Here is a 19,586-nt window from a genome sequence, read left to right as displayed (position 1 = left end):
GGAAAAAGAAATCCTAGCATGCTGAAAAAATGTAACAAGTCATATATTATGTTTAGATCTTATGTTCTTTTCCAACAGAAAAACTCAAGGCAGTTAACAAAAAGGAGTATGATAAAAATCAGCCAAAGCTGTCTAATGGAGGGGCCAGTCTTAATTGTTCCTCTTCAGGGTGACTGGCTGCTTATGGAGTCAGAGAGGAGGAGTCAACTGGGCCAGGAAAGCTGATGGAAACGACTATGAATTCCCCTCTTATCCTGCTAAGCAGCAGAGTGTCTAACTGGTGATCTAATTTGTTTATAATTAGATCACGGATTTAACTTCTTAATCTTATCATGAGGTAGAAGCTGGTAACATTATAAAACTTTTCCTAGCCCTTTTTCGAGGGTTGGCTTTCTTGCAGGGTGATTTGCCAGCATAGTTATACAAACTCCACCTTGGAAGAAATGTGCTACTATTGGGAACAATGAGAAGGAGATTAGAGACTGAGCTGCAGATAAAAGCAAGTAAAAGAAAGCAGAAAGAAATCCTAAAATGTGGGCTCTAGTGTAATAGTGAGGAATAGACATGTGCATGAATCGAAATACAAAGCAAATTTCATCACGAAACGGGGCATTTCGTGTGTCGCAAAATAGCATCTTGTGGGGCCGCGGTTATCATGAAATTATCATGAAATAGATGACTTTTTGGCCTGTTTCATTAGCTTCATGAACTATTTGTAATTGCAGACAGGCTGGCGCCGATCCATTGACTCCCTAGGCAACAATGAGCCAAGACCTTTTGTTGCCATTGGAAATCCCAATCATAGCCCATTTACCCTTGATTGGCAGCTCTCCTAGCCATCTGGAGAGCTTCCATTCTGCCTTATACAACCAGGAGCTGGGGGTCAATCCCCTAGACAACCAAGGAGGTGGGCCTTTTGTAGCCATGGACACACCAATCTCACCCCTCCAAACCCTGTTAGGCAGGTCGGTCAGCCAACCACAGATCTCCTGATCTATGTCAGCATTTTGCTGGGATTGGAGTGGGAGAGTGTGTGGAAGGATTTGGAATTGTGCTTTTGGCGACGGCTGCTTTAAAGAGACTGAAAGAAGCCTCTTATTTCCAGCATTACGAATGCTTCAGGAAGCTTTGCTTCAGGATTTCCTAATCGGGGCCTAAGCTTTCCAGATCAGGTAAAATACCCAAATCGGATTCCCGAAGTGCACAACCCTAAAAGATACCACCCTATATTAGAATGAATAATGGTCACTAGTGTAGTTGACTTTAAAGCGGGTTTAGACAATGTAATGAAAGATAGATTTGTCAATGGATGCTAGCCATGATGATTGGAATGTTGAGACACTAACCCTCAATGTCAGCAACAAGGCATCAAGAACAGTGGAAGGACTTAGCTTTTGTGCCTTGCTGATAGGCCTTCTGAGGGCAATTGGGTTGTCCGTTACATGGAAATGGATGCTGAACTAGACACACCATTTGTTGGATCCAGGCCGGTCACCTTTACATCATTAGATACCTGGCACAGATTTATTATTTACAGGCAACTTGAGGGTCTTCTTCTTTGCCTATTCACTATTTATGTTAGGATGAACAGAATGTCAATGAATATCATAAATTCAATGAAATCCCAATCCATTAAAGAGGTAGCATTAGACATGGGCATGAATCGAAATATGAAGCAAATTTTGTCACGAAACGGGTCGTTTCGTGTGTCGCGAAACAGCGTTTTGTGGGGCCGCAGTTATCACAAAATTATCACGAAATTCACGACTTTTTGGCCTGTTTCATTAGCTTCATGAACTATTTGTAATTTCAGACAGGCTGGCACCGATTCATTGAGTCCCTAGGCAACAATGAGCCAAGACCTTTTGTTGCCATTGGAAACCCCAATCATATTCCACTTACCTTTGATTGGCAGCTCTCCTAGCCATCTGGAAAGCTTCCATTCTGCCCTATACAGCCAGGCACTGGGGGTCAATCCCCTAAGCAACCAAGGAGATGGGCCTTTTGTAGCCATGGGCACACCAATCTCACCCTTCCAAACCCTGTTAGGCAGGTCTGTCAGCCAACCACAGACCTCCTGTTTTTCTATATGTCAGCGTTTTTTATAAAAGGCACCTCTCTCTGCCTCATGTTTCAGTCCCAGTAGACAGAGGGAGAGTGAAGAGGAGGTGTTGCTGGGACTGGAGTGGGAGTGTATGTGGAAGGATTTGGGATTGTGCTTTTGGCTGCTGCTGCTTTAAAGAGACTGAAAGAAGGCTCTTATTTCCAGCTCTTGGCCTTGCTGTGGGAAGGTCTTTGGGTGAGGGTGCCTTTTTCCCTCCACCCCACCCCACCCCACCCTAGTCTCAGGCCTTAGCCTGGCTCTGGGGCCTAGGCTACGCCTCCTCTTTTTTTTATTTGCTTGTCTTTAACTCTTCTCAATTCTTTCTCTGCTCTTTTGAGGGCTCACTCTTGCTGTTTACTTGTTTCCCTTGGTTTTGGTTTAGGGCCTCTCCCCCAAGCCCAGACTCAGGGCCAGTGGCTCTGGGGCCCAGCTTTGTGTGGGTTCCTCCTGAAGTCCCAACTCTCTTACTTTCTCTCTCTTGCTTGCTGGGCACATGTCCTTGTTTCAGCTCACTCTTGTTTTTGGGCACCCACTGTGTGCATCTCATTTTTATTTTGAGAACCTCTGCCGCCTGGGCAGGTGCCTCTGTGTTGTTTAGGGGCTCTGTCTTAAGCCCAGTCCCAGGGCTATTGCCTTGTTCTGGAGCATAGCTTTGTGTGGCTTTGTCGCATGAGGGTGGAAACTCCTCAAAGTTATCTTGTTTCTTTTGCTTCCAACTTATTTTTGTGTGCAGCACTATGAGGCGTGGAATGAAGAGCAAAGGTGGTCATGGGAAGAGGAAGTGCACAGCTTGTCCTGGTTGCCCTTTGGAGCCCAGCAATATTGTGGGGGAGGTCTCGGAGGCACCAGAGACTCCAACTGCAGTAAATCTCCCTGCGGGGGCTGTGGAGGAGGCAGAACAGGTCTCACTGCTGGTGGGAGTGGAAATGGATTTCCTCAAAATTTTTGAGGAAGTTGACGAAGGGGAATCTCAGGAGGAATGGTGGGGTTTTGGAGAGACATCCAGCTCCTCCAAATCCCAAACTCTTGGGACTGTCCCTGCCTGCCACCCACCCCTCACTCCATCTTCCCGGCCCAGCTCAGCACCATGACCAATCCTTCATCCTCCTCTGATCCAGCAACTCCCAGTCTCTGTTTCAGTCATGCACTCTGGCAGCACTTCCCTTCCCACCCTTCCCGTTGATCTTCCCAATCAACGTATTGCAAACTGGGAGGGGGGGTAGAGGACAGCCTGCTGAAGTCTCCCTCCAAGTTTGGCATCTCTGGGTATGAAGGGGGCCTGCGCTCTGCAGGGAAGCCTGGTCAAATCTCCCCTGGAGCAGGTCTTCAGGCCTGACTAGTGAGACTTGAGAGAGTTGGCTAGAGCTGGAGACAAGGAGCTTAGAGCTAGAGTACAAGGCTAGCTCCTAGTGGACCTCTTGGTCAAGCAAGGCAGCCTTCTCAAGCTCAGCCTAAATTGTCTGGGAGTTAATCAGGCTAAGCTGCACTTGCTGTCAGGTATTGAAGCTCCTGAGGCTGTGCTGTGAGGAACTATTGGTCTCACTGCTCTACTCAGGGATGTTGTTGCATACAGCCAAATAGGCACTTCAACTCCTTTGGGCCACCTCAGCCCAGGTCTTCTGCCACAACTGTTCCTGCCAAGTGGGAATTAGTCCTGGGACTATAAGTTCAAATTTGAGACATGCTTGGTAGAAGCCTGCTGGCTATCTCAGGGGCTGGCAGTGAAGACTCCAAAGGGGGATCTGGCAGAATGGTCTCTGGTGACTCTGGCACATCATCAGCTGATGCCTCTGCACTGTCAGACCCTCCTGGTCCTGCTGATCTGCCTCAGCCAATGGCTCCTCTGGCTTTTCCCCTGAGGACTCCAAGACTGAGTCACTGAGCTGATTAGAGGCAGTAATGACAGGAGCTGCTGGCATACCAACATCATAGATACCAGATGAAAAAGCTACTTACAAGACTACAATGATGATTAAGAGAAAAATGTAGCCACCTCTTCTTCAGATGATTTCTAAGTTCTTAGTAGAGAGAGGCATCCAAAAATCACAAGCTGATCGTTTCACTGTGTTCTGAGCTCAAAATTTAGTGTGGTTAACTAGAATCTCAGGGCATTCAACTTTTATCTCTTCTGTTAAAATAATAGGACTTCAAAGTGCTTCACTTTAGCTGGATTGGTTTTTACCCTCTATTCCTCATGACTGTAGGGTGAAAACTATGACATGAAAGAAGCCTTTGCAACATGATGAGAGATCAGGTGTGTTCTGAGTTGGAAAAAAAAAAGTACATTCTACTATACTCCCTTCAAAGCAAAATTCTAATTGTTGATACAAGCTAAAGTACCATGTCAGGTAGACTACCTTTCCAAAAAGTTTATTGGCATTCAATTAAAAAAAAATAACACTGAGAAAGACAGTTGCTGTAGAAATAATCATTCCTAGAAAAATTACATTAAAATATACTGTTTACTAATTCATTTAATTGCAGTGATTGTGGCTAGGGGTGTGCTATTCGGGTTTCTGATTTGGAATAAATACCCAAATCGGACCCAATTCATAAAGATTCAGGATTTCCAAATTGGGCCCAGCATTGTGGGTTTGATTTGGGAATCCTGAATCCAAGCTTTCTGAAGCAATTCGGGTCACTTTGGAAATCTTTGGGCATATTTAAATCTGACACCCTTGCTCCAGCTGAGCCCGCCAGTAAGCTCCAGCAGAGCTCACCAGTCAGCTGAAGCAATTGGGGCGGGGGGTTAAATGCTTCCCCCAGCCTTTTCACTTTGGTGTGCTCCGAATCTTTATGGAGTATATTGAAGCGGTTTAAATACCCAAATCCCGAAGCAGCTGGGTTATTCCACATTGTTTTCCTGCTTTGGGTAAACCCATGCATGTCCCTACTTGTGGCTTTTTGCTCATTAATTTTGCATTTTTAGTGCAGAAGGAGCAGGACAGCAATGACATACTTTCTCTCCCCTAAGCTGCAGTCTGTGAGGGAGAAAAAAGTCAACAGCAATCTTGCATCAAAAGACATTAATCCAACCTCTTTGCTAAAAACTGAAATAAAATATTTAGAAGAGAAGAAAGCTTTACGATTCCTTTTTAAAAGTTCAGCTTGCAATGTACTTTAATTCTAAATCTAAAAATATCTCTACAAATATTGTGGTGTCTACAGTCATAGAATTTTCCAGTTAAATCTCAGGCACTTATATTTTCTTGGAACTGAAGAAACCTGTGGAGATTAACACTAAGCCCATTCTGCTATCACCAGACAGTGCTGCAATCTTCTATATATCATTCATTTAAATACTTGCTACTGAAACATATGCATTCACCATATTTTTTCAATGAAAAAATGGTACTTATATACCTGTCCATTTGACAGCCGCTGTCACAGTCATGGTAGAAACTGACAATACAATATAGAAGTAGTACTTCATTTTAACTGCAGTGCGCTGTGGCACAACTGAAATCCCAACAGAGGTTTTATTGTTAATATCAAAGCTAGAGTGCCGATGCTGAACATGACAAATATCTCACCTTTCTAGTTTACAAAACTCAGCATTTCATCAAGTAAACATAATGTAAATGTTCTGGCAAGGAGAAAATGAAAACACAATTCTTGCAGGTTGTGTTCTTCATCTTTTAAAACACTAAAGAATCTTAAATGTATCATTTTTGCCATAGTATGAAAAGAAAGTAATTATGCTTTTACTCAAAATAAACATTTTTAAAAAATATAATGTAGGGCAGCCTGCTTTAGGTTTTGTGGCACCAGCTATAAGAGAATGTGTGATTTCTTATAAGTCAGCAAAGGCTGTTTAAAGCCTGTATACCTATCAGTTAGGAGTGTGCCCCCCCCCCCGGCCAAAAGAAGTGGTATTGCTGAAGCCACATATTGATGGTTTGCAGCAATAGAGAAGTGGTCCATGCTGAGACTGAATGTAGGTACTTGTTGTGGCCTGATATCTGTAAACTGTCTGGTAAACAACAAAAAGCAAAGCAGATATTCATGGAAAGACTGCTTGAGAGAGAACAGTCACTTTGTGATGGAGGGATTTCAGAGGAAGCTGGACGGATGAATGCTGTTCTTAGTCACCGGTCGTTCAGTCCAACACAAGACACTTGATGGATAAAAAGCAGGGCCTAATGCAGGTATTCAGAAGACAGTGCTGCAGCTCCTTCAAGCATCATATATTTTTTTTATTTCTGAGTTGTTAGTTCCTCATTTAAATTTGTTTTTAAAAGAACTCTACAATATTTCTTTTCTTTTGAATGTGTGTTAGGGAAATAACTTGTATCAGCAAAAGGTATACACAAAGAAATACTAAAACAAAAACTGACAACTTTATGGACATGTGGGTTTTACATGTGGCTTGATTATCTGATAGTTCTGTGCATCTGTAACTTAAAACTGTTACTTACCAGGAAAGTTCCATAGTTGCAAAGAAATTCATCAGTTACAATTTGGGGGCGAAACACCTAAGTGCACAAAAGTTTAAAAACAGATTAAATATTTGGAATGGGTGGTATATGTGCCAAATGGTCTAGTATAATACACAGAATGAGCACACATTTTGGTCAGTGAGGAGCATGAAGGGACTAGGCCCCTTGGTAAAACACTGCTAGTAATTAAATAAGGATTTCCTGATGGAAAGCCAAAACTCATGGGCATCAATTCCTGTCGCCTTCCCATATAAAGAAAAGCAAGAGAAGGCTACATTTTGTACACTCATAGCAGCTCACAGAGTACAAAAATAAGCAATAATATTCCTCAAGTTTTGGTTTTTAACAGCTGTTACCTGAGATGTTACAAGATGAAGTACTACAGACATCATTGGAAGGCAACCCTTCAACTGTTTAGCTTGAACTGTTGATGGATGCTTACGTCCTGATACGTTGGCTAAAGCTGCTAACATGTCATCTATAAAGGACAGGTTTCATATTATTAGAAAGCCAGCAGCAACTCATCTTCCTAATTGCTTACTAACATACCTATTTTGATCTCAATCAAATATTTTAATATGTATTCAATATGAATGTTCCAAGCTGTGTAATCAGCTCACAATACAACAATGACAATTTTTCAGTGTGGAGCAATATATGGGTCCAATGTGTTTATCTTGTCACTCTACAGCACCAAAACATTTAAAAAAGAGATGTCTCTCCCTGGATATGAAGAGAATGTGATTCCAAGATCCAGTACTTCCTGAAGCCAATGACCTTCTTTGCTTGTTTATGATTAGGCATGACACACAAGGATCTAAGTCACCAGACATTGGAATTTACTTCCAGATTGATGTACTGAGGACTAAGATATAAAGCAGCAATATATGAACAACAGCATGGACCAGAGTCCTATGCTTGAAAACCCATCAGATCACAAATATACACCTTCAGAATATCTGCATCAGCCTCTGCACCCCTTCAGGATTTTTCAGTCAAAAGCTGCATCACTCCAAGTCAATACAAAAGAGATGACATACATTGATTAGGTATTTTATATGCTAAAAATCTCAGAGTATATTTTGCCAAAGTTTAGTCTTACATTGATTAAAAGTCATATCCTGTAGATATGTTAAAAGTGTGGTAGGGAGTTCAAGCACAATTAAGGATCTGAAGTAGCAGGACTGGAAAAGAACCCCAAGTTGCTGCCAGTGAAAGTAGATAATACTGAGCTCAGTGGACCGATGGTCTACAAGGCAGCTTCACCAGTTTATACATTTAATGTGCACAGGATTATATATTATTGGTTAAACGCAACTCTAGACATTTTGTTTCCCTTCTATTACAGAGCATGGGATATACACATGGAACGACTAACTTTTCTTGAACTAATTCTAGTTTTTGATATGCAGCAAATGCCTGTTTTCTGAAGAAGTTTTTAGAAGAGACAGCAATTCTGTGACTGGAAACACACACATACATTTCCTGTCCTTCATGCTAGCTTCACATATTTGGGAAGCAGCTTGTAGGATTATGGTTATAGTTTCTTCCATCTTAAGTGGATACTTCCCTTTGGATAATTTTTATCATTTAAAGCTACATTTTAAGCAGAGTGCTATACAAGACTATTACTTAAAACTATTTTGAGGATTTAAACTGATGGGTTTTCCCATCTACATTTTCCTCTACAGAGTAAAACTGGTACTTGGAGTCATAAACTGAAACTTTATTGTCCTTTCCTGCAAGCACCAACTGAACTTCATGACTGATTAAGGATGCGGAGGAGAGGGTCACTGCTCTCCTCTATTTGGGAAAAGCCTCTGTTGGGTTTGCCTTGGTTACTGGTCTTCATCCCATGGGTTGAGATCCTCAGGAGGGTCACAGAGCCTAACCTGTGAGCCTCTAAAGAGATACCAATTTGTTTTGCTGATTTTTGGAAGACCTGCTGCTAGTGCCACACCTCCAGTCTCTCAGGTATATTAGGACAGCGTGGCCAGATCACTGAGCGATGGAAAGGGTTCTTTAAAGGTTCTAATCTTGGCTTGCAATGCAGTAGATCTCATGCTGCCATTTGGGGGTTAAAAATGAGTCCTACCGAGTATGAAAAAATTGAAGACTTCTAGTCTTAGTGAGCTGATTTCTCCTTCTGTAGTTTAGCTGCTAAGCTTGAGGATTTTTTTCACTGAGAAAACAATGCTGTCCAAGAGAGGAAATGGGATCTCTACTGCCCCTTGTGGGCCTACTGGGATAGGCCTTCCATGTTTAATCCTAGGCACCAGTGATGCTCTGCTCACTGCCTCCAGGTTGGGATTATTTTGGATCCAGGAAGACTCTCTGCTTCCAATTATAACTATTTTCAAGTCCTGCCTCCCACTGAAAAGAAACATCTCTCACTTTAATAGATTCTTCTAGTTAATTCCTTAGTAACTAAGTCCCAACTCCCCTTTCCACTGAAATCTGAGGACTAGACAGTTACCTAGACAATGCTATACAGTGATCTAAGGCTTCAAAAACGCTCAATACATCATGGTTGTCACTGAATCTTAGCACAGTATAATATGACAACAGGGCTTTTTTTGACGGGGAACACGCCAGAGAGGCGTTCCGGCAGCTCTAGAATCTGCCCATGCAATTCCTTCCTCCTTCAGCCCATGGTCTCTGCAGAGGAGGCTAAGCTGCTCTGAGTTCATTCTGCTTTCTTTTCATGGGGGTAGGGTGTGTGTGTGTGTGTGCTGCTTTGAGTTCATTCTGCTTTCTTTTCAGGGGGTGGGTGGGGCTCTGTGTGTGTGTTGCTTTCATTCTTTTGTTGACTGAAGTTGACACTGTTATGGTTCCAACAGCTTTTGAATGCAGATTGGTTCTGTGTTAGTTAAATATATTAACATCACTGAAATTGCAGTGGACATATGGGTGTTAAGGAAGTTTTTATGAATATTGTTTGTCTGGGACATTGGAATATTTATGAGCATTTCACAATGTCACAACAGCTTAGCCATTGGTAAGGTAGAGTTGGCAGGCAACAAAAAAAAGCCATTTTAAACTAAGTATAGATCTAATGCAGCAAAAGTTGAGTTTTTGAATTGCTCCAGTAAAGCAAAACCCTCCCTAAAAATTTGAAAATTCAATATTCATTAGATTAGGAATTTCAGACACTGTGGAATTTTGGATTTTTTTTCTATGCTAACAGAGGGAATCTGTTAGAATTTAGATTTGTGAGATGGGTTTTGGATTTTTAGAGCCCCCCTCCTTCTTGCATATTTTAAAATATGATTCCAAAGAAATGAAATGTTTCGGAAAGGGAATGGAAGATTTCACTTTTTGTAGAAGATACAGAAAAAAAAACCCTTTCTCATAATAGTGTAATTTTCCGAACTTACTAACATTTATCTCGTTGTAATGCATTGTGCTGGGTTCCAGGAAGCGGCGTCACTTCCAGGAAGTGACGTCACTTCCAGGAGTGAATCACGTCCGGAAGTGACGTCATCATGCATTTCCGGGAGTGCACATGCGCTTTGCACATGCGAATGTGATAACAGAATTCCACCACCCCTTTTCCCAGAAAAAAAACCCTGTATGACAATATATGAAGTCCTACACACCACTGTATGTGGTATGTTTGTGTATGTTTTAAAGAAAAGGACCTTCAGAAAGGTGGGATCTGAAGTAAAGAACCATCAGAGTGAATATGTGTATGTGATTTTTTTTTCTTACCCATCTCATCTTCCCACCCACCCCTATCCAGGGCTCTATGAATGTTTGTAATCCAAACCATTAAAACTGAAAATAAAAAGTATATCTACTCCAGTCCTGCTTAACATATTACAATCTACCCTTGATACTACTAATAACTCTGTTAAGTTCTCTAACTTGAAGGTCTCTTGCACCATATATCCAGGTGATAGATACAACTGAAGTCACAACACACATGACTTAAATATGATTTTATTCCTAGCCCCTCTAGTGCTTGTTTTACTCCATAATCTTATACATAAATAGAAGCTAAAATAATCTGTCCTTGAATTTTTCTATGAGTATTACAGCTTCTTTATCAATAAAGAATGCTATTATCAACCCTACCTGCTTTCACTCTGCTCTTTATTGTAATGTATTTTCCTGTGCCACCCATCTTTGGCATGCAACCCTTAGTAGCAATCAACTTTGAGCAGATACAAATTTACTGTCTGTTCCAAGGTATTAAAAAGAGGGTAATTTGTCTCTCAATAACAGCATTAATTATAGATTACATCTAAAACAAACTTTAAGCAATACTCCCCTTGCAGAACATTGCTTTCCCTTCCCCCCTTTTTCACAGGAAAATGGATGTGGGGGGAGGCAGGAACCCAAACAGTCACTCATTTTTTTTTAAACAGCTGTACTTCACAGCTGCTCTGTGGCTGCAGGGAGACCCAGCTCTTTATTTAAAATATTTATATGCCATCTTTCCGCCCAAAACAGGGTCCCCAAGGCAGAGAAAAAAACTTGCATGTCTAGTTGGCTCCCAGTTTCTGGAAGCAGAAACAATATTTTCTCAATTTTCTACAGTTAAGTGTTATGCAAAGGAGTAAGAGAAAACCCCTATTTACAGTCAGGCAGCTCAATTTACCTAGAATTTGTGGTAGCTCCTGCACAATGTGATCAATGAGAAGATCCAGGCATTTTGACAGGTACTCATTGCTGCTTTGCTGCTCTTTTCCTGGTGCGGCCTTTCTGCCATCTCTTTCAATGTACATCACCAGTCTATATACAAACAAATGCGAGCATAACCTCATATGACAAAAAAAATGATATTACTCTCTATACCATTGTGGCAAGCATTTCCTTAAGGGAGATGATGTTAGACAGTGTTCCAAGCAGCCCGTTTTTTGCCTTTGATCAAAAAGGTCAAAAACTGATTCCCTAGACAGAAAAATCAAAATAAATATATGTAGTTGGATACTACTCAGAAGTACTGAGGTAACACCAGTCATAATATTCTGCTTAAAAGAAATGAATGAATTGGTAAAGTAGTTCATTTTCTCAATATTTAATTTCCCACTTTTATCCCACCCACCCCCTTTTTGCCCTTCAGCAGCAAAATTCTCAGTGGTGCCTGATTTAATAAATGCCATTTTCAGAGAAGACATCTCTCTTTCACTAGCTTAGACTGTGTATGCAGGAAGGTGTCAATATTTCAAGATTCCCCATTTAATCATGGTAAGCATGGTAAACAGTAATTTCTAGCAAATAACAGCACACAGTATGGTGAAGTAAAAATGTCACACGAGCCAAATGTAAAGCAGTGATTCTGCAATACGTAACTATATACCATACAACTCCGTACTGGTGCATTACTAGGTTGAAAGTGCAAATTTGGAAAAACATCAAACATTTAGTAACAAATAACAAGGATTTCAAATTGAATCATTCAAATATTTACAAGATGTAGATTGAATGCAATTAGTATACCAATTTATCTTCACAAGTTCTTTTTTGGGACGTGGGGTGGGGGGGCAAGCACTGTTTGAATGTTCAGAAATCACAAAATATAAAATATAAGGCACAGCTCTACTACTTCAAAAATAGAATTATGTAGGAAATTGAAGATCTACAGAAGGTTTAAATCTGAAGACTTAGTTGTTTGAGGACATCTTTTTTCCCCCACAGCAAAACAGCATCAATATGGCACAAGCCGAATCTGTCTTTCAGCATATAAGTTATCCTTCCGGTATCATCAGATATTATCCTACTTCTTTATAGAGCAACCCATCTTCCAAATGTGCTGAGATTACATATTATGTTGGAAGACCAGGTATATAGTTGTGTCATGTGTGTTTCCCTACACAATATGTAGAATTTAAAATTCTTACTGACAGTTAAAAGTAGTTAGTAGAATGGCCGTTTTCATATTAAAACAGCCAATGAATCTACAACAGACTATAACAATCATGCACCCACAAATGGCTTAGATAACACGTAAAAGTAATAAACATTTGGAATCCACTGTCATAGGATACGTGAGGGCTACTAGTTCAGTTGGCTTTTAAAGGTGATTAGACAAATTCATGGAGCATTGGTGTATCACTGTCTACCAGCCATGATGAATAAATTGAACTTCCCTATTCAGAGACAAATTCTCTGAATAGCAGTGCAAAGGTGCAATCCTGGGAGGTTTTGGCACCCACACCTTACATGGTGACCTTCCAGGGACATCTGGCAAATCTTTGAGTGAAACGGAATGCTGAACTTGAACAATGCACTCAACTCTTCCTTAAACCAGGTACCATCCAATTACAGCATGCTTCACTCACCCATCCAGCCTGCTTCCTTTAGAAGCCTGCATTTTTAACCACAGTAAACACACATTCAAAACCCCATATTCATTAGCTGAAATTAAATACACAAAAATATTTACATGGCAAAACATTACAGACCTCTTTTCAGCTAGCATTTCAGGATCAGTTCTACCCCGGGGATGCTCTTTTACCACTGCTGTCAGGAAAAAGCACAGCCTCTCCACTGTACTCTCTCTGCCACTTTGAAATTCTGAGACTACACTCGTGACTGAGACTACACTCATGCCATTTTTATTAGGACCAACCAAAAATTACACAAAACAGTGATCAAGCTTCAGGTTCTCCAGGCTGGACATTTGAAAAAAGGGACGGGAAGGGTTCTCAGACCCTGATCATAAAGTCTTGTCATGTAAACAACTCATGTGAAATGCTGAGCAGATACGAAGATCTGAAATGGTAATGGTGTCATGTTGCACTCTTAGCCTTATAAAGAAAGCACTTTTGCCATAGTAGAACACATTTACCATAAAATATTTTCACCACCCTCAAACAAGCCACATGAGGCATCAAAGTCTTTTCCCTTTTTCCAGGAATAGGAGAGGAATTAAATTCTCTAAGAAATACTCTCTCTTTTTTAAAACAAAATTGTATCTCCTTTGTAAAATGTATTTCCTTTATGGTAGCACAGAGATCTTGATCCTCTAGACAAGTGGTTCTAAATTGATGGTATGTCTACCACAGGTGGGATGCAGAAGTAGTCTAAATGGGACTCAGGGTTTTCATAACAACTACTAAGAATTCTCTCTCTCATTCCCCCTGTACACTACAAGTGTCCCATTCATACCTGCCACAGATTATCCATCTGGTACCTTCTGTCATGCTAGAAGTAATCTTGTACACCCCTGCCATCAGCAAATGTCTTTGATGTGCCACTTCCTGCTGACACCTCAACAACATCCACCTGAACATACAATTCACAATGGAGAAAGAAATCGAGGGAAAACTCCCATTTCTGGATACCTTGGTCATCCGCAAAGCAAACTTTCAGTTAGGTCACAAGGCCTACAGGAAACCAACTCACACTGATCGGTACTTACTCAAAAACTCCAACCACCACCCCCGACAGAAAAGAGGCATAATGAAAACATTAGTGGATCGTGCAAGACAGATATGTGAGCCGCACTTGCTCAATGAGGAAATTAATCATCTAAACCACGCACTTCAGGCAAATGGCTACTCCAGAAATGAAATCCAAAGAGCAATCAAACCCAGGATGAATCAAACTACCAAGGAAAAACAGTCTCCTACAGGAAAAGTGTTTTTGCCATATATCAAAGGAATTACTGATCAGATGGGAAAGCTTATGAAAAAGCACAACCTTCAAGCAGTATTCAGACCCACCCGAAAAATACAACAGATGCTACGATCAGCAAAAGACAGTAGAGACCCCCTCACCTCTGCAGGAGTATACCGTATACCCTGCAGCTGTGGACAAGTTTACATCGGGACCACAAAGCGTAGCATCCAGACAAGAATAAAAGAACATGAAAGACACTGCAGACTTGGACAACCTGAAAAATCAGCAGTGGCTGAACATAGCCTAACTCAAACAGGGCACACTATCTTATTCCAGGACACCAAAAATACTGGACAACACTTCCAACTACTTTGTCAGACTGCACAGGGAAGCCATTGAAATTCACAAGCACAAGCAAAACTTCAACAGGAAAGAAGAAACCTTAAGAATGAACAGAGCATGGTTTCCAGTTCTGAAAAACACCAGGCTAACAAACTCTATAACCGACAATAGCCCTGCAGGGAAGATTAGCACATCAAGCACCAATCCATATGCAAAAGAACCTCCTCAGGATACAGTGAAGCCTCCCGCCATAAGCATTCCACACCCTGGGAAACTCTTACAGGATGACTCAGCTCAAACCCACCCCTCCTGAGTAGATATAAATGACCTGCCAACATCTTTTCCACACTGTGACACTGAGAGATCTCTGTCTTTTGGTGCTACACCTCTGAAGATGCCAGCTGCTGGCGAAACGTCAGGAACTACAATGCCAAGACCACGGCAATACAGCCCAGAAAACCCACAACAACCATCGTTCTCCAGCCGTGAAAGCCTTCGACAATACATTGAAGATCCCTTAATTTAGAGGAAATCTTCTTAGATTGGAGGAAGGTTTCAAACTTGAGCAAAAAGGAAAGATTTCTTTTAATAAACAAACTTTGCTTAGTAGAGTGGTGGACATGGGTAGGATCCACCCCAATAAATATAATAACAGAATGCTTATAATGTTCTTTTCAGGAAAACTGGGCTTTTGTTTCTCTCAGGGTGAGAGCTAGGTTCATGAACAGAGCGATTAGAAGGCTATAAGATATGAAAGATTGAGAACCACTGCTCTTGGTATTTTTTAGATCTGCTTTTAAAGAGGATGATCTAAGAGTAAACTAATTTGCAACTGCTTCTATGCACCTGCCTGAAGACTTTAAAATACTTCAGAATATGTAATTGACATTGTAAATCATTTCTGTAGATGTACGCTGTGTCATTCCTACATCTTAACATTAATATTATGAGATGTGTTCATAAGAGTATGTGGTAACATACTTTTATGAACACATCTCATAATATTAATGTTATCTTTGTAAACAGTACCTTAAGCAAAACTGTATTAATTATTTAGAATATCAGCATCAGTCCTTGATCTTACTACCTATAAAAAACAAAGTAGTAAAGTATCCTTTTATGTGAACAGTGGCTTTCAAATCTAATATGTTGAATCACAGGACAAATTCTCAATCTTACTGAGACTTACTTCCAAGTAAATGAACATAGTAGAATTGTATCCTTAAAGTTATAAAATAAACTGGCAGGCCAGAAAAATATTTTTTCACACATAATTGGCCTATCAAAAACCTTGTTATACTTAAACTGGTTCATTATATTACCTAAGAAATTTAGAGAAAGCTTAACATCAGTTTGGAGAGCCAATTTGGTGTAGTGGTTGAGAGTGGCAGGACTCTAATCTGGAGAACCAGGCTTGATTCCCCACTTCGCCTGAAGCCAGCTAAGTGACCTTGGGTCAGTTACAGCTCTCTCAGAACTCTCTCAGCTCCACCCAGCTCACAGGGTGATTGTTGCGGGGATAATAATAACATACTTTGTAAATCGCTCTGAATGTGGCATTAAGTTGTCCTGAAGGGCAGTATATAACTCGAATGAATGTTAATGTTATTTTTATAACTTGGTTAAAATGAAATGAACAACATTTATTTTCAAGTTAGGAAATCTATGCAGTATTGCCTTGGGATGATTATTATTCTGACTGCTGTATCTTCTGTGTCAACTAACTCATACTGAACTATTCTCATGTACCAATTGTGTTTTATCTCCAGATTTTATAGCTTTGAAGCAATGTGACAGTTGTTGTATATACTTGGTGCCTATACACGCTTTTTAAATTTTAAAAAGATTATAAAGAACACAATCAATATAACTGGTTGAATTACTATTCAATCCAAAGTTTAGACATTTGAAAACGGGAAATTTTTGCTATTCACCAGCTTAGATTTTTAGTCATAACATAAGCAGTTGTATCCTTCAGCTTCTCAGACACCTGGATAATAAACTTCATCTATTATTCTTGTACATTAAACAAACAGCTTTCGACATACAGAATGCTAAAAAAGCAACATTCTTCCTATATAATAGGCCATTCATCTCTATCACCCATTGGTAGATAGCTAACTTTCATTATGAGCACAAAATCATATAGTCTGTCACAGAAAACGCTTACTAAAAACAGCAATTCAGTGCAGGATTGCCATAAAACTGTAAAGAAAAGTTTCACCTATTAAGACTTTCATGTCAACCATCACTATACCTTGCTTGGCAGCTCAGAAGCAGCATCTCCCTATTATTTATTACAACTCGTAACAGGACCAAAAAGGCTTTTGCTCGAATGGAAGCCGAAGGACTCTGGAACAGTCGAATGACCGCAATTACAAAGTCCTGGTAAAAAAGAAAAATACAAACACTATTTTAATGACAGAATACACAGAAATGTTAATGTAGTGCATTGTTTAGTTTTCAAATAAATTTTTTTGACAAAATTACATAATGAGATGGGTTGAATTCAAAAGTGTTGCTCTGTGTGCAGAAGACTTCTTATGCTCACAGAAGGGCTATTTTTGCATCTCACACTGGACTGTTACAAGATAAAAGTGAAACTAAATCTAAAAAACATGTTTTGCTTGTGGAAAAAGTGGCATAGAATACAATAAGAAAAATGCTACAGAATCTACTTATAGCACTGCAAACTCTGTCACAGGTTTTTACATGTCATACAGTCTCTGGCCTAAGCTCTTGTGCATTTACAGATTAACGCTTGACAGTTCTTTGGATACACCCCAGTGGAATAAGAATTCTGCTATATGTTAATTAGCTAACTGCATTTCTAGATAGTAAGCACTAGCAACAGTAGTAGTATGTAAATTATTATTTAGGTAACTTTTATTCAATCCCACCTTTCTACTCCAAGTAATACTCTAGTATTCCAAAGTAAACCTGTTCTGATAGCTTAAAGACACTTTGCAATATCCTTTAGACTGCTTCCCATACCACAAACTAAACATGAATACCCCCTCCCCATGCAGATGCGTTGTTAGTAGACATGGGCACGGAACGGGGGGGGGGGGAAGGAACCACGTGGTTCGTGGTTCGTTCATTTTTACGGAACACGAACCACGAATTAGCCAAACTTGAGCTGGTTCTGAGCCAGTTTGAGGGAGCCCAGAACAGGCACCTTCACGCTCACAGCCAAACTAAACAAGACTTTCCCAATGTCCAATACCCACCAAATTTGCAGGGGACCTAGTCCTCACTGTCCTCTAAAGACCCCCCCCCCAAGTTTTAGTGAGATTGAACCCCGGGAAAGGCATGATCTGTGGGTCTCTCCCTTTCCTGTCATTTTTTCTTCACAGTGGCAAAAACTGAAGTGTCTGCTGGAAGCTACTTTGAGGGGCTACAAACTGACCTTCCCAGTGTCCAATACCCAGCAAATTTGCAGTGGACATAGTCCTCACTGTCCTCTAAAGCCCCCCCCCCAGGTTTCAGAGGGATTGACCCCTGGGAAAGGCATGATCCATGGGTCCCCCCTTTCCTGTCATTTTCTCTTTGCAGTGGCAAAAACTGGAGTGTCTGCTGGCAGCTACTTTGAGGGGGTGGCCCTTTTCCTGGCTGGATGGGCCAGAGTGGGAGCTCCCTAGTTCGCAGGGACAGCTGCCAGTCAAGCGTGGATGCCTCAGATTGGGGGCAACCAAAAGGCCGCCACTGTTGTCTGGCCGATGGATTGAATGGCACAAAGTGTCTGGCTTCCCAAACCAGCAACGGAATGGAACAGCAGGAAAAGTCGTTTGTTCTGTAAAAACTTGGACCTGCAGAAGGTGTTTCTTTGAAAACCAGCCCTTCCGTTCGGAATTTTGTCCCATGGTTCATTTCGTGCCCATCTCTAGTCCTTAGCTTGGAGATAATAAAAAATAAGCCTTCCAAAAGATCAGGCTTATCTCCAACCAAAATAAATATAGCACATGAACACATGGGGGGAAATGTCAAACAGTTGCACAGATGAAACACTGCCAGTTCAGCAGTATGATAAAGCCAGTCCTGGATATGTAATCTGGACAATCTAGAACCCTCTTGAAACTTCATGTCTGCATTCTCTATTCATATGTATTACCTCCAGATATAACTCATAAATTCAATATTTCAAAGACAGTATCCTCTCAGAAAATAAAGGGATCCATTATATTTTAATAATAATCTGTCTTGCAAATTTTTATTTCTTTTAGAATCCCTGTCCCTACACGTTGTTTTGAAGAACTGATAACTTCATATTCAGCTAACAGTGACAAAGCAAATGAGAGTCCTGGTGAAGTTAGAGTTCACGAGCCCTGGGTATTTCTACAACAAATACAGATTAAAATATATTACACTATGACTGTACATGCTTTTTATTTAAGGTCACAGTATACACACTAGCAGCTGTATTAAATGGGAGGCCACAAACTTGTCATTATTTTCACTGTAACAAAGGGGTCCTCTGAACTTCCAAACTAAAATATATAGAAGCAGTACAGGAAGAAAAGAATTGGGGATTACATTAATACAACTCTCTGTTATTCTTTTGAAAAGATAGTTGTGGTATTTTTAAGATGTCGTCTAGATGTGTTTTTGCAGCCCATGTGATGAGTAATAAATTAGTAGTGCATTAAAATGGGCTAAGGAGAAAAAGTGATGAAATGAGAGAATAGAAGACATTGTTATAGCTTTACACTGTCTATGCTTCCTGCTGAAGGCATTGCCTTCTGTTGAAAATAGGCATCTACATGTTCTTACTGTTCCTTTGTATTGTCATTTTGGCCTGTTTTAATGCACAATTAAACCTATAATGTAGTTCTCTAACATCCCAAATGACCAAAGAATGTCCATGTAGGCTTCAAGTTCCTGAATCCCTAATATACACATTTTTCTTTTCATGCTCTCCTGATAGCCCCCTTTCTTGTAACATTCCCCAACCATTCAGATATCACATGCTTAATCTCCTATCTGGGAATGAAATTCACACCACTTTGAGTGCTGCCAAATATATTTCAGCTGCTCTTAAAATGTGAACCATCACCATTAATTTGGCATTAGGATAAACAAGAAGCAAACCAGTTGATTTTTCATTGAATTTTAATGTGAGCTATATTAAAATA

At 40.5% G+C, this 19,586-nt stretch overlaps 1 protein-coding gene across 1 annotated transcript in view; it reads right to left on the bottom strand.

Annotated features, from left to right (window-relative positions):
• The window catches only part of ULK4 (unc-51 like kinase 4), a 259,528-nt gene that overhangs the window by 183,094 nt on the left and 56,848 nt on the right, over positions 1-19,586 (bottom strand). Inside the window, exons 22-25 of the mRNA XM_054992150.1 lie at positions 16,712-16,839; positions 11,147-11,280; positions 6,900-7,021; positions 6,523-6,579 (exon numbers count right to left, since the gene is read on the bottom strand). Coding sequence (XP_054848125.1) covers positions 6,523-6,579; positions 6,900-7,021; positions 11,147-11,280; positions 16,712-16,839 — 441 coding nt within the window. The remainder of the gene's footprint in view (positions 1-6,522; positions 6,580-6,899; positions 7,022-11,146; positions 11,281-16,711; positions 16,840-19,586) is intronic.

This window comes from Eublepharis macularius, chromosome 11 (genome assembly GCF_028583425.1).
Source record: "Eublepharis macularius isolate TG4126 chromosome 11, MPM_Emac_v1.0, whole genome shotgun sequence".
NCBI classification, from domain to species: Eukaryota; Metazoa; Chordata; class Lepidosauria; order Squamata; family Eublepharidae; genus Eublepharis; species Eublepharis macularius.
This window is presented reverse-complemented; position numbering and strand designations above follow the sequence as displayed.